The sequence below is a fragment of the Sphaeramia orbicularis genome, chromosome 20 (assembly GCF_902148855.1).
Source record: "Sphaeramia orbicularis chromosome 20, fSphaOr1.1, whole genome shotgun sequence".
Classification (NCBI taxonomy): Eukaryota; Metazoa; Chordata; class Actinopteri; order Kurtiformes; family Apogonidae; genus Sphaeramia; species Sphaeramia orbicularis.
Window position 1 is genome coordinate 33,414,067 of NC_043976.1, and position 13,840 is coordinate 33,427,906.

Here is a 13,840-nt window from a genome sequence, read left to right on the forward strand (position 1 = left end):
AAAAAAAAACATCCATTGTCCTGATTTATTATATTTTTATAGTAGATGAATATTCATATAATTTTTTAGGCCCGTGGGCGGGCTGATAGGGCTAAAGGGGTTTTTAACCATTTTCTGGTGATAGTCTTTTTACTCGCTGCCAAAAGTATTAACAACAGTTTTTTATCTTTCAGAGTCCAGTTCTCACATGAAATATCTCCTAAGTATAGGGCTTCACATTTACAAGGAATTTTTTCTGAAAAAATTTTATTTAAATGTTCACACAGCTGTTCCCAAAATGGTTCTCACAGTTTGAGAAACACTGTCTTAGAGAAATTAAATTTGCATGCAGCTAAACCATAAATACATCTATGTTTTGTAATAAAGATCTACATATAAAGATCGATAACAGATTAAATGTAGTGATATTATAAATGGGGTAAATATTGCTTCGTATTACATTTTGAAGGACCTTTGACTTCTTTTGCCTTTTGTTAATTGACTCGGTGTGGGTGGTGGATATAGAGTATCTAGGAATTTACCATTATAGAGCAGAGTTTGCATTCCAATACTGGCAGGCTTTTGGTTTAAGAAAAAAAAAAACACACTTTGGTTATAGATGCACTCTTAAAAAAAAACAAAATAAAAAAAAATAAATAAATCAGATCTTAGAGTTTTTCTGTATTAAACCAAGTTAGGGTTACTTTCTCTGAACCTAAGAAAGTGTTAAATGATGCTATTGTTTAAAGCTTTACGACCATTTCTGACACTTCTAAGTTATGGAAATAACATTTATTCATTTATTTATTTTCCAAACTGCTTATTCTTACTTGCAGTGTTAAAGCCTATTCCAGCTTCCAAGAGGCGAAGCTGGGGTTAATTTTGTTTAGACTGTCATTTACTATATGTCTACAAAATGTTTCAGAGTTTATTTTTACCTATTGCTGATGTTTTTTGTCATTATAATTGAATATCATTGAAGTCATACTTTGTTTTCATGTATATGTACAGGTTTTTGTTTTTGTTTGTTTAGTTTTCTTATAATCTGTTTCATTTGTAAAGACTAAGTGGGATTACTTGGTTTTGCTGCAAATTCGAAATAAACTAAACTAAACTTAAGTAAATATTATTTTGTTTTTGTCGTTATAAATGTTTTTCATCATCTTAAACCACAAGTAACCATGTGTTTCTTCAACTTTCACTGAGGAAGGAAAATTGTCCTTTAAACTTAAACGTATTGATTTGGCATTTTTCAGGACTATAGTTGGAAAAAAAAAAAAAAAAAACTGACATCAACATTTTCATGGTGTTAATATTTCAGTGCAATGGGAATGGAATGTGCTACAAGCTATAGGTGTGACATTTCCCAGTGTTTGTCCATATAGTGTATTAAAACAACAAAAGTGCATCTCGTACGGGAATGCAAATGACTTTCTCCATCTTTTATGGTTAATTTTCAGTATAGATGATGTCCTTGTATGGATAAGATCATGTTGTGCTCTTCACTCACCCGATGTTGCTATAATGGGACTTGAGGTATCAGTGGTTGAAGGAAAATCTTCATATAAAAAGTATAGAAGAAAAAAAACAGAAGGAATCAGAATTATGATTATTATTATTAGCATTAACAGCATTATTACATTTATGTGACTCTTACCAGGACCACGACTCCATGATCGTTCAGTTGCTTGAGCTGAAATAATAAATGTGGTCAGTTAGAGTTTTCCTTCCACAATCGTATGACATCAGTATTCGTCTTTTTTTGTGTTAAACTACTATTATATACGACCTTATTATATGTTTGAATGTTCTAACAGTTACCACAAACATACACAAAACACCACAAAATTTGACAGCATTGTCTATATAATAAAACTGTTCCCTTCTATGTGAGATCTTTTATATGTCCCTTTCTTTGGCCCAATCCCAATTCACCCCTTACCCCTACCCCTTGGCCCTTGCACTTGGCACTACCCCTTCAAATGGAGTTGCAAGATGTAGGGATCGAAACATTCCCCTGTAAAATGAGACAACCCTTTGACACCTGTTACATCATCAGCAGTCATCGATGCCGCCATAAACAGATGCGACAACTTTGTTTCCGAAAGAAGTCCCCATGCCGTCAACAGCTGTAACCATCTCTGTTGCTTGGGCTTTGGTCATCTTTTTACAGCTATCAACCGCAACCTGCAGAAATGCGATCCATAACACATTGAAATGGCATTAAACGGTCGATCAAATGATTAAGTGGTTTACGAAGAAAATATGAACATTTGGGTGTTTCTGTCATCACACTGCTGCACTTTTTTGCTGTGTTTATCTCCATCTTGCCAATGATTTGAACAGAATTATGGGAGATTTCTCATACCTCTCCATTTGTAGTGGGGTCCTGAAAAATCTCCGTTTCCCTTCCCCTTCAACTCATCGAGAATCGGGACACCCCTACCCCTTCACGTGAATACGCCAAATGAAGGGGGAGGGCTGTTTGGCCTGAGATTTTTCAGGTCCATACTACAAATGGAGAGGTATGAGAAATCTCCCATAATTTGGTTTGAATCTTTGGCAAGATGGAGGTAGTGTGGTCCTGAAAAATCTCTGTTTCGAGGGTCAAACACCGCTCCCCCTTAGCCCTACCCCTCTGACTTACCGAGAATCGGGACACCCCTACCCCTTCACGTGAACGCACAAAATGGAGGGGTAGAGGTAAGGGGGAGGGATGTTTGGCCTTTGAAATGGAGATTTTTCACATCCACACAACAAACGGAGGGGTATGAGAAATCTCCCATAATTCTGTTCAAATCATCAGCAAGATGGAGGTAAACGCAGCAAAAAAAGTGCAGCAGTGTGATGAAAGAAACACACACATGTATGTATTTGTATCAAGCCCGGATTAACCATATGGGCAACTGGGCAATTGCCCAGGGGCCCGCGATGTCTGAAGGGCCCTGGGTAGCTCGGGCATAACGAAAATATCTGGTTATCTTTTGCCTATAAATGAAACTGTCCGCTGTCCGGAGCTATTTCACTGCACAGAAGCCCTGCTCCTGCTGTCTGTGACCGTGAGCTGAGACCCTCTCCTCATTGGTCAGTCCAAAAAGCAAATCATCTGTGACGCAAATCAACGTGCGTGCACTGAGCGGGATGTGAGACGTCAAGAACTATGCGACATACGTACGCGAATCAAAACGATGTTTACATTGCACTTACTTTAACTCTCTTGTTGAATTCTGAGGTAACAAGTGGATTTCTGTTTAACTCTTTCTTCGCCAATGACGAGATTTTCCGTCACTCCGTGTTTTCACTGTTATACTTTAGTTGAAGCTGTTGCGGATCATGTGAAATACTTTCCTTAGTCCAAAAACAGACAGTTAAGCCGTTTTTTCGGAAAAATGACGGACCGGGTTTAACGTTCTCGCACTGGAGTCTCCGTATCCCATGGCAACGCACCCAGCGGCAGTCACTGAATGAGGAAGTGCAGACTGTGCAGGAACCGCACGCAGTTTCAAAAGCCTTAAAGATGATTATGGAGACAGAGTCTGACAGTTCAGTATATGATGGAGCTACAGAGGAACCATTTAGAGACAGGAACGGAGAAACAGAAGGTGAGGGAGACGGAACACGGGAAACACGGATCGGCTCAGGTCCGACACGGAGATGGGGGGGGGGGGGGGGGGTCACGGAGCGACACAGAAAAAATGACAGACAGGAGGAAGAGAGAAGAGACATTTCTAGGGGACATTCAAGGAGAAGACAGACAACCAGACGTGGGAAAAGATAAAGGACAGCTAGTGTTCATCTGTTAGAGTGAGTTCAGATTCAGACTGAGGACACAGATGTGGTTCAGCTCCATAATGTCAGTGGGGACACAGGTAAGACACTGTTTGATTTAGCTTTTGTATGAAATAAATAAATAAATACATATATTCATGCAAAGATAAATAACTACATGTCCATATAATTATTTACAGATCAAACACAGCAGCTGGTCCAACAAGGATGTGGTGCAGCCAAGCAAAGGCCAGAAATCTACAGTATAGTGAATTTGTTTCTTTTTTTCTTGAAAATGAGGAATATTGAAGTGTTCATATCAAAAAGCTAAACTAATATGTTGTTACTTATAACTGATGTATGCCAAAGTGTAAAGTTTAGAAGGAACCTGGTGCTTTAGAAGATGTTTGGTCTAAAGTTTGGTGTGGATTCCTCTAACATTTTGTGGAATGATGGGATATCTTAGAGCTGTTTGTTATTATTATTATTGTTGTTATAATTATTTTATTTTGTGATTTTGAATACAGTGTTACTGTTGGTAAAGAAGAAAGAGTCAAAAATGTAAATAGGAAATCAGTTTTATCTTGGAAATCAATGTCTTCAAAAAAATTCAATTTTCTCAGTTTTTTGCTCTAAATTCATTTTTTTCCTGAAAATGACCAATATTCAAATATTCATATCTCACGAACGAATGAAGATAGAATAAAATCGTCTTTTGTGTTTAAAAGTTGAAGTTCTGTTCTTTCTTTTGATGTATTCAGTGTTCACATACTCCTAACACAACATTTTCAGTCAGCCTCCAAAGATTAGTGAAAATGACCAAAAAGGCTGGCGCTGGCTACCAACTCAATGGAAAATGCTCTGGCAGGGAAAGAGTTAAAATTCATATCTGAGTCTATCAGATGATGTTTGTGTTTTGTCTGTGGGCTTTTTCTGACGATTCAAAACATTTGTGTTGGCAAAAAGTGTTCTTAAATAAATACTGGATACTTTGGAAATGGTTTCTTATTTATTTTTTGTGAAAATGGAGGACACTTCCCTCTCTTTCTAATGTAGTGGATCAATTTTACATTATACTGATGCTAATGTGTTTTGTTTTCATATCATCATATGCAAGTGAGTGGCCTTGACAAGAGGCTATAGTGGTGCACTTGTAGTTCTACGAGCATTTACACATTTGTACATCAAAATGCATTTGATGATAGTTAGATATTGAAGTTTGGGGTATATTTACATATATTCCTGGAACTTATTCTGTATTTTGCCAGATTATAGGGATCCTGGGGTTGTGATGATGGGGCCCTTGAATATTGTTGCCCAGGGTACAATGAAGTGTTAATCTGGCCCTGATTTGTATGTATATCCATAAACAACAATCATTTGATCACCTGTTTAATCCTGTTTGTTTGTTTGTTTTTTTAATTTTGTTTTTATTGGAAAAGGAGCAAGATATCTCAGCATTTACATTCATACATATGATATCTATTAGAGTCCTTTTTGTGTTTCTTATTTTATACATACAACAGTGTAAAAAAAAAACCCAACAACATATGAACTGAGTGCTTACAGTTTTAGTATTTCTCACTTAAAAAAAAAAAGGCAATCACAGCTTTCAATACCTCTGGGTTCTTTAAACATTACACATGTTTATGCAAAAGTAAAACATTCGCAAAGAAAAAAGACAGGGAGATTATAAAGAAGAAATTCTTAGAAGAGTGATACAAATTCTGGGCGGCCAAATATGGTAAAATTTATCCCTCTGGATTCTGATAGAGTAAGTCAATTTTTCCATTTTGAAAATTTGCAAGACGGTCTCGTACCAGTCTTCTAATGTTGGTTGAGTTGGCTTTAACCACCTTCTTGTAATAGATTTCTTGCTTGTTTAATGCTGTTTCAATGTGTTATAGATCGCATTTCTGCAGTTTGCGGTTGTTAGCCACAAAAAGAAGACCAAAGCCCAAACAACAAAGACAGTTACAGCTGCTGACAGCATGGGGAATTCTGTCGGAAACAAAGTTGTTGCATCTGTTTATAGTGGCATCAATGACTGGTAATGACATAACAGGCTCATCCGACTCATTGAGAATTGGGACACCCCTACCCTTTCATGTGAAAGCGCAAAATGGAGGGGTAGGGGTAAGATGGAGGGCTTTTTGGCCTTCGAAACTGAGATTTTTCAGATCCACACCACAAATGGAGGGTAGATGGAGGTAGTGTGGTCCTGAAAAATCTCCATTTCAAGGGTCAAACTGCCCTCCCCCTTAGCCCTACTCCTTCATTTTACATATTCACATGAAGGGGTTGTGGTGTCCCGATTGTCCATGAGTCAGAGGGCTAAGGGCTAAAAGGGAGGGCTGTTTGACCCTCGAAAAAGGAGACTTTTCAGGACCACACTACAAATGGAGGGGTATGAGAAATCTCCCATAATTCTGTTCAAATGATCGGCAAGATGGTGGTAGACACAGCAAAAAAGTGCAGCACTGTGATGAAAGAAACACACGCATGTACGTATTTTCTTCATAAACATCTTAATCAATTAATCAACCGATTAATGCTGTTTCAATGTGTTATAGATCGCATTTCTGCAGTTTGCAGTTGATAGCTGCTAAAAGATGACCAAAGCCCATGCAACAAAGAAGGTTACAGCTGCTGACAGCATGGGGAATTCTTTCGAAAACAAAGTTGTTGCATCTGTTTATAGTGGCATCGATGACTGAGAATGACATGACAGGCTCCTCCGACTCATTGAGAATTGGGACATCCCTACCCTTTCATGTGAAAGCGCAAAATGGAGGGGTAGGAGTAAGATGGAGGGCTGTTTGGCCTTCGAAACTGAGATTTTTCAGATCCACACCACAAATGGAGGGGTATGAGAAATCTCCCATAATTCTGTTCAAATCATTGGCAAGATGGAGGTAGTGTGGGCCTGAAAAATCTCCATTTCGAAGGTCAAACTGCCCTCCCCCTTAGCCCTACCCCTTCATATGCATGTTCACGTGAAGGGGTTGTGGTGTCCCGATTCTCCATGAGTCAGAGGGCTAAGGGCTAAAGGGGAGGGCTGTTTGACCCTTGAAACAGGAGATTTTTCAAGTCCACGCTACAAACGAAGGGGTATGAGAAACCTCCCATAATTCTGTTTGAATCATTGGCAAGATGGAGGTAAACACAAAAAAAGTACAGCACTGTGATGAAAGAAACACACAAATGTACGTATTTTCTTCGTAAACATCTTAATCATTTGATCAACCATTTAATGCCATTTCAATGTGTTATACATCGCATTTCTGCGGTTTGTGGTTGTTAGCCGCAAAAAGAAGACCAAAACCCAAGCAACAAAGACGGTTACAGCTGCTGACAACATGGGGAATTCTGTCGGAAACAAAGTTGTCGCATCTGTTTATAGTGGCATCGATGACTGCTAATGACGTAACAGGCTCATCCGACTCATTGAGAATCGGGACACCCCTACCCTTTCATGTGAAAGCGCAAAATGGAGGGGTAGGGGTAAGATGGAGGGCTTTTTGGCCTTCGAAACTGAGATTTTCAGATCCACACCACAAATGGAGGGGTAGATGGAGGTAGTGTGGTCCTGAAAAATCTCCATTTTGAGGGTCAAACTGCCCTCCCCCTTAGCCCTAACCCTTCATATGCATGTTCATGTGAAGGGGTTGTGGTGTCCTGATTCTCCATGAGTCAGAGGGCTAAGAGCTAAGGGGGAGGGCTGTTTGACCCTTGAAACAGGAGATTTTTCAAGTCCACGCTACAAACGGAGGGGTATGAGAAATCTCCCATAATTCTGTTTGAATCATTGGCAAGATGGAGGTAAACACAGCAAAAAAGAGCAGCACTGTGATGAAAGAAACACTTTGTAAACATCTTAATCATTTGATCAACCATTTAATGCCGTTTCAATGTGTTATAGATCGCATTTCTGCGGTTTGTGGTTGATAGTCACAAAAAGATGACCAAAGCCAAAGCAACAAAGAGGGTTACAGCTGCTGACAGCATGGGGAATTCTTTCAGAAACAAAGTTGTCATCTGTTTATGTTTATGTTTACGCATTTGGCAGACGCTTTTTTCCAAAGCGACTTACAGGGGAAAACCAATTAAATCACTCAATCAATCAAATTTTATTTATATAGCGCCAGATCACAAGAAAGTTATCTCTTGACATTTTATATATAGAGTTGGTCAAAACCAGACTCTAAGTCAATTCTACAGAAACCCAACAGAATGTTTATAGTGGCATCGACTACTAATGACGTAAAAGGCTCATCTGACTCATTGAGAATCGGGACACCCCTACCCTGTCATGTGAACGCGCAAAATGGAGGGGTAGGGGTATGATGGAGGGGCCAAGGGGTGAACAGGAATTGGGTCGTTGTTTTCTTACCGAGAAAATAGGGAAAGAAATATGAGAAAAACAAAAACACACGTAAACAAATTGTCAACTATAGTCAACTAGTAAGGCTTCAGCACTTACATGCTTGACGTCGCAACCTTCTGTGCGCTACAAGAAACATAAAACATGCAACATTTAACATGCTCTTAGGACATGCTTGAAGAAAACGGTTAGACATAAAGACATCACACATGCCATAACAGTTATACTTGTTAGAGAACAGTACCAGAGTACCCTAAATGGCCAGTTCTGTAAAGCAAACATGCATTTAACAGGAGTTAAAAACATACATAATCCATAAATTCCAGCATGAAGAGAAAGACAACATCCCCCTCCATTCTTCTATAAATTAATTGTTGCAAAGTCTCACCACACATGAGGTAGGGGTCTATCTGTCTGGCATTCAGGCTGGTCACACCCCAAAACTGAGAGCTCCAGCCAATCACGTTGCCGTCCTCGCAGAAGCCGTGTTCAGCCGTGTCAGACCACACCCTGAACAGGTAGAGCTCCACTTTCCCCAGCACCGTTCCGGGAGGTTGGTTTCTGAGGTGGCAGCCGAGCCACAGTGAGCCCGATGGGGTGATGGCCTGAGCGACCACCGTCCTCTTGGCCACCATTGTACCGTCAACCTGAGGGAAGATCCATGTTTTAATAAACCAGAATGGAAAGGTGCAACATTTAAGTATTAACCCATAAGGACCCAGTGTTACTTTTGTGTCACTTCCCAAAAGAATGTTTGTCATTATTTCACCTTTCTTAAGTGATTTGTCACCATTTATTATAATATTATCACCTGTACTTTGCATTTTTCAGTCAAAATCAGGTATTTTCCTATATTTAATTGACTGATCATGATAGATAGATAGATAGATAGATAGATAGATAGATAGATAGATAGATAGATAGATAGATAGATAGATAGATAGATAGATAGATAGATAGATAAGCAACAAAAAAAGTACAAAATGAACAAAATGAATGAAAATTAATAAAAATTATGAACTTCGGCACCAAAATTAATAAAATAACATGAAATGAATAAAGACTGACCAAAATGGGCAAAGAAAATGAACTAAAAGAAACAAAAATAGGTAGCATAATGAACAACAAGAAAAAATAATGAAGAGACAGACAGACAGATAATGAGCAACAAAAAAAGTAACAAAAATTAACAAAATAATGAACAAAATTAACAAAAATGCACAAAATGAAAGAAATAACATGAATACAAATAATGAACTTAAGCAACTAAAATCAATAAAATAACATGAAATGAATAAGAACGGACCAAAATGGGCAAGAAAATGAACTAAAAGAAACAAAAATAAACAGCACAATGATCAAAAAGAAAAAAAAAAAAATGACAGGCAGATAGATGGATAGATAAAAAGCAACAAAACAAGTACAAAATTAATAAAATAAAGAACAAAATTAACAAAAATGCACAAAATGAATATAAATGATGAACTTCAGCACCAAAATCAATAAAATAACATGAAATGAATAAAAACGGACCAAAATGGCCAAGAAAATGAACTAAAAGATACAAAAATAAGTGGCACAATGAACAGAAAGAAAAAAATAATGAATGGACAGACAGACAGACAGACAATAAGCAACAAAATAAGTACAAAATCAACAAAATAAGGAACAAAATTAACAAAAATGCACAAAATGGATGAACAAAATGAATAAAGATGATGAACTTCAGCACTAAAATAAAAAAAAAAATAACATGAAATGAATAAAAACGGACCAAAATGGGCAAGAAAATGAACAAAAAAACCCAAAAATAAATGTCACAATGAACAAAAAGAAAAAGATAGATAGATAGATAGATAGATAGATAGATAGATAGATAGATAGATAGATAGATAGATAGATAGATAGATAGATAGATAGATAGATAGATAGATAGATAGATAGATAGATAGATAGATAGATAGATAGATAGATAGATAGATAGATAGATAGATAGATAGATAGATAGATAAGCAACAAAACAAGTACAAAATGAACAAAATGAATACAAATGATGAACTTCAGCACCAAAATCAATAAAATAACATGAAATGAATAAAAACGGACCAAAATGGGCAAGAAAATGAACTGAAAGAAACAAAAATAAATGGCACAATGATCAAAAAGAAAAAAACTAATCAAAGATAGATAGATAGATAGATAGATAGATAGATAGATAGATAGATAGATAGATAGATAGATAGATAGATAGATAGATAGATAGATAGATAGATAGATAGATAGATAGATAGATAGATAGATAGATAGATAGATAGATAGATAGATACTTTATTCATCCCAGAGGGAAATTTATAGGTTCCAGTAGTATCCACAAACAAACTTAAAAACTCAAAAACAACAATAGTAAAAACACTTTCAATTTCCACAAAGTAAAACCTCAGATTCAAGTTAAAGGTCATTATATTAAAAACAAACAAAACTGAAGAAAAAGTGACTTTTTCAGTAAAATATTTTCCCAAACTCATCTCTGTTCAGCATAAAAACCACCACATCTGGAGCCTGTAGTTCCCCACAGGTCAGCGTGCTTCTACAGTATAACCCGGCTTCGTTGATCTAAACCTGTATTTATTACCTCGAGGCTGAAGGAGTCGCCCAGTACATCCCTCCTCAAACACACCCTGTGCCAGAACTGTGGGGACAGTTTGAGTGGAAATCGATGTCGGACCCTTAGCAACCAGCCGTACAGCGCCGCCTCATCTCCCTCCAGACCCAGCTCGGGACTCAGCCCGTGGACCGAGTTGTAAGAGAAGGCCACCCACGTCCCAGGGACCACCACTCGGATATCGACGCACACGGTCATCTGAAAGAGCAGGGGCATGGCAGCTCTGTCCTGCATGGTCCAGTGGTCTTTACAGCCATCTAATACTGCTTTGGTGTCTCCCAGGAAGTAGCTGAGCACTACGAGGTCAAAGAAATGCAGATGCAAAGGGAATATGGGATAAATAAACACAAAATATAGTTAGTGTCAATTATGAAAGACGCAGAAGGACATTCAACTAAAGGAACTGGTCTTTTTTAATACATTCAAAGTTATTTTAATCCTTTCATGCATAGTGGTCACTCCAGTGGACAGTTATTCTCCAGCTGTTCTCTTATATATTCATGGGTTTTGTTGTTTTAGTTCCATATCAGCCAACATAGTGGACACTTATGCATCATGTAACTTTGCTGTTCTTGATAAACCTGATCTGCAATAACATGTTTGAGTGTAAATCAATTGTTATAAGACTGTAATTATCATTTTTTTCTTTAACAAATTTTTTTTTTTTTTGCTTATTATCTCCATGAAATGAGTAATAACTAGTATCAGAGTAGGTTTAAATATGAGAAAATATCCGATTAGCAGAATTAAAAGTGTTTATATTTCATAGTTTTCACAGTATATCAGTAAATACATGTTTCTTGGCTTCAAAAATTAAACGCATCGTATCCATTTGAGTGGACATTTTTGTAACTCCATGAAAAATAGGTTCATAAAAAGCTGTCTAAAGAGGAATAAAAAGGGGGGGGGGGGTCATGATTAAGGTTCTCATAATTCATGCATGAAAGGGTTAAATGAACAGGAAAAGGACAAATGTGGATGTAGATGTTTTTCTAATGGATTGAATTGGGTTCGGCTTTGAGATGCTTTTAACGAACACTGTCGTTATACTTTTAGTACCTTTGAAAATAATGGTGATGCTTTATATGTATGTTCTTATCAGTTTTAAGTTTGTTTTTAGTTCTGACTTTCATTGTGTTCATGTATATTTTTAGTGTGGATGTACGGCTGTGATCTCCATTTTGTGTAACTTCTGCTGCTGCCAGGACACTCTTGAAAAAGAGAATTTTAATCTCAATGTGCTTTTTTCCTGGTTAAATAAAGGTTATAATAACAATAATAATAACAACAACAACAATAATAATAATAATAATAATAATAATAATAATAATAAACTTAACCTCCTAAGACCCAGCTATGGGTTTTCTGTCCATACTTGTGGGCAACAGTTTCACAACTTATACAAAGAAAGAAAGAAAGAAAGAAAGAAAGAAAGAAAGAAAGAAAGAAAGAAAGAAAGAAAGAAAGAAAGAAAGAAAGAAAGAAAGAAAGAAAGAAAGAAAGAAGAAAGAAAGAAAAGAAAACTGTCCACCACAAAGGACATTCCATAAAAAGTTTAAAAACTGCATCTGAAAAAACTGTTGCATCATGATGTTTCCAATATAGGCACTTATTTAATAAAAAAACAAAAAAGCTTGCACTTTGCTTACATTTCCTGCATCTTAGGAGGTTAACTCTTTCGGTGCCAGACAGTTAAGGGGCTAATAAGCCTTAAAAGTGCCACAGAATTTGGCCGTTTTTCAGTATTATTCGCGTCGTTTTTATAATCGAGAGTCTGAAATCGTCATCAGAACTCATTTTCTAGCAGATGGGACTGTTTTGACAGATCGTTGTGTTTACGATATTACTACAAAATGGCCATCTAATTTGCATATGATTTCATTCATAAATTCATTCATAAAATTTCCCAAGCAGAAAACGAAACGCGAGCTCTTCCTTGGTCAAAAACCGCTCGGTAACATCCGACCGATTGCTACTTAGATTCAAAACGCACCGGACGCAGCCGATTCATATTGATCGTAATTTGCAAGAAGATTTGAAAGAACGTCATCGAAATGTGAGAAAGAAATGGGGGTGGATGGTTTGTTTGTACACAAATATGGCGTGTTCTCCAAAGCCGATCTGATCGGCCCGTGGCACTTTAAAGGTTGTACTCGTAAAGCCGATTTAATCGGCCCATGGTATTGAAAGAGTTAAAGGAAAAACGTACCATCAAAATACTTGAAAATGTTATCCAGTTTTCTTAAAGTGTCAAAAATAATTAGCTACTTTAACTTTTTGTAGTTGGATTAACCCTTTCATGCTCTCTGGTCACTACAGTGGACAGCTGTTCAAAAGTGTTCTCTTGTATATTCATGGATTTTGTTGTTTTAGTTCCATATCAGCCAACACAGTGGACACTTATGCATCATCCAATACACTGACTTTCATACCATTACTGTAACTTTGCTGTTCTAGATAAACCTGATCTGCAGTAAGATGTTTGAGAGCAAAAAAAAACCCCTGCTAATTGTTATTAGACTGTAATTAACAGGGTTTTGTTTTTTTGTTTTTTTTGCATATTATCTCCACACAGGTATGTTAAAATGTGAGAAAACATCAGATTAGCAGCATTAAAAATGTTTTTATTTCATAGTTTTCACACAGTATATCAGTAAATACATGTTTCTTTGGTTCTAAAACTAAATGCATGGTGTCCAGCTGAGTGGACATTTTTATAACTCCATCAAAATAGGCTAACAAAAATCAATAGAATTATTATTTTTATGCCTAAAGAGGGATAAAAACACTTAGGAAAAAAATCATGATTAAGGTTCTCATAATTCATGCATGAAAGGTTAATTTCATTTTTTATCATGAATGGCTTAGTTTTATCAATGTGAACAGATTTAATCTAACTTCACCTGATTCTAATTACGTCACAATGATGTTATATAAACATGCAGGGTTGATTTCCTTTACTTATGTTTGACAAATTTAATGTTAAGTTCACATCAGTCAGATGATGCTAGTGCCTGTAAAAGGTGTCTTCATGAATCCTCGGTAAC

General features: G+C 36.9%; 1 protein-coding gene across 1 annotated transcript in view; it reads right to left on the reverse strand.

Annotated features, from left to right (window-relative positions):
• The window catches only part of LOC115411065 (mucin-2-like), a 64,231-nt gene that overhangs the window by 24,147 nt on the left and 26,244 nt on the right, over positions 1-13,840 (reverse strand). Inside the window, exons 3-5 of the mRNA XM_030123006.1 lie at positions 10,764-11,089; positions 8,520-8,778; positions 8,231-8,257 (exon numbers count right to left, since the gene is read on the reverse strand). Of these exons, the coding sequence (XP_029978866.1) occupies positions 8,231-8,257; positions 8,520-8,778; positions 10,764-11,089 (612 nt within the window). The remainder of the gene's footprint in view (positions 1-8,230; positions 8,258-8,519; positions 8,779-10,763; positions 11,090-13,840) is intronic.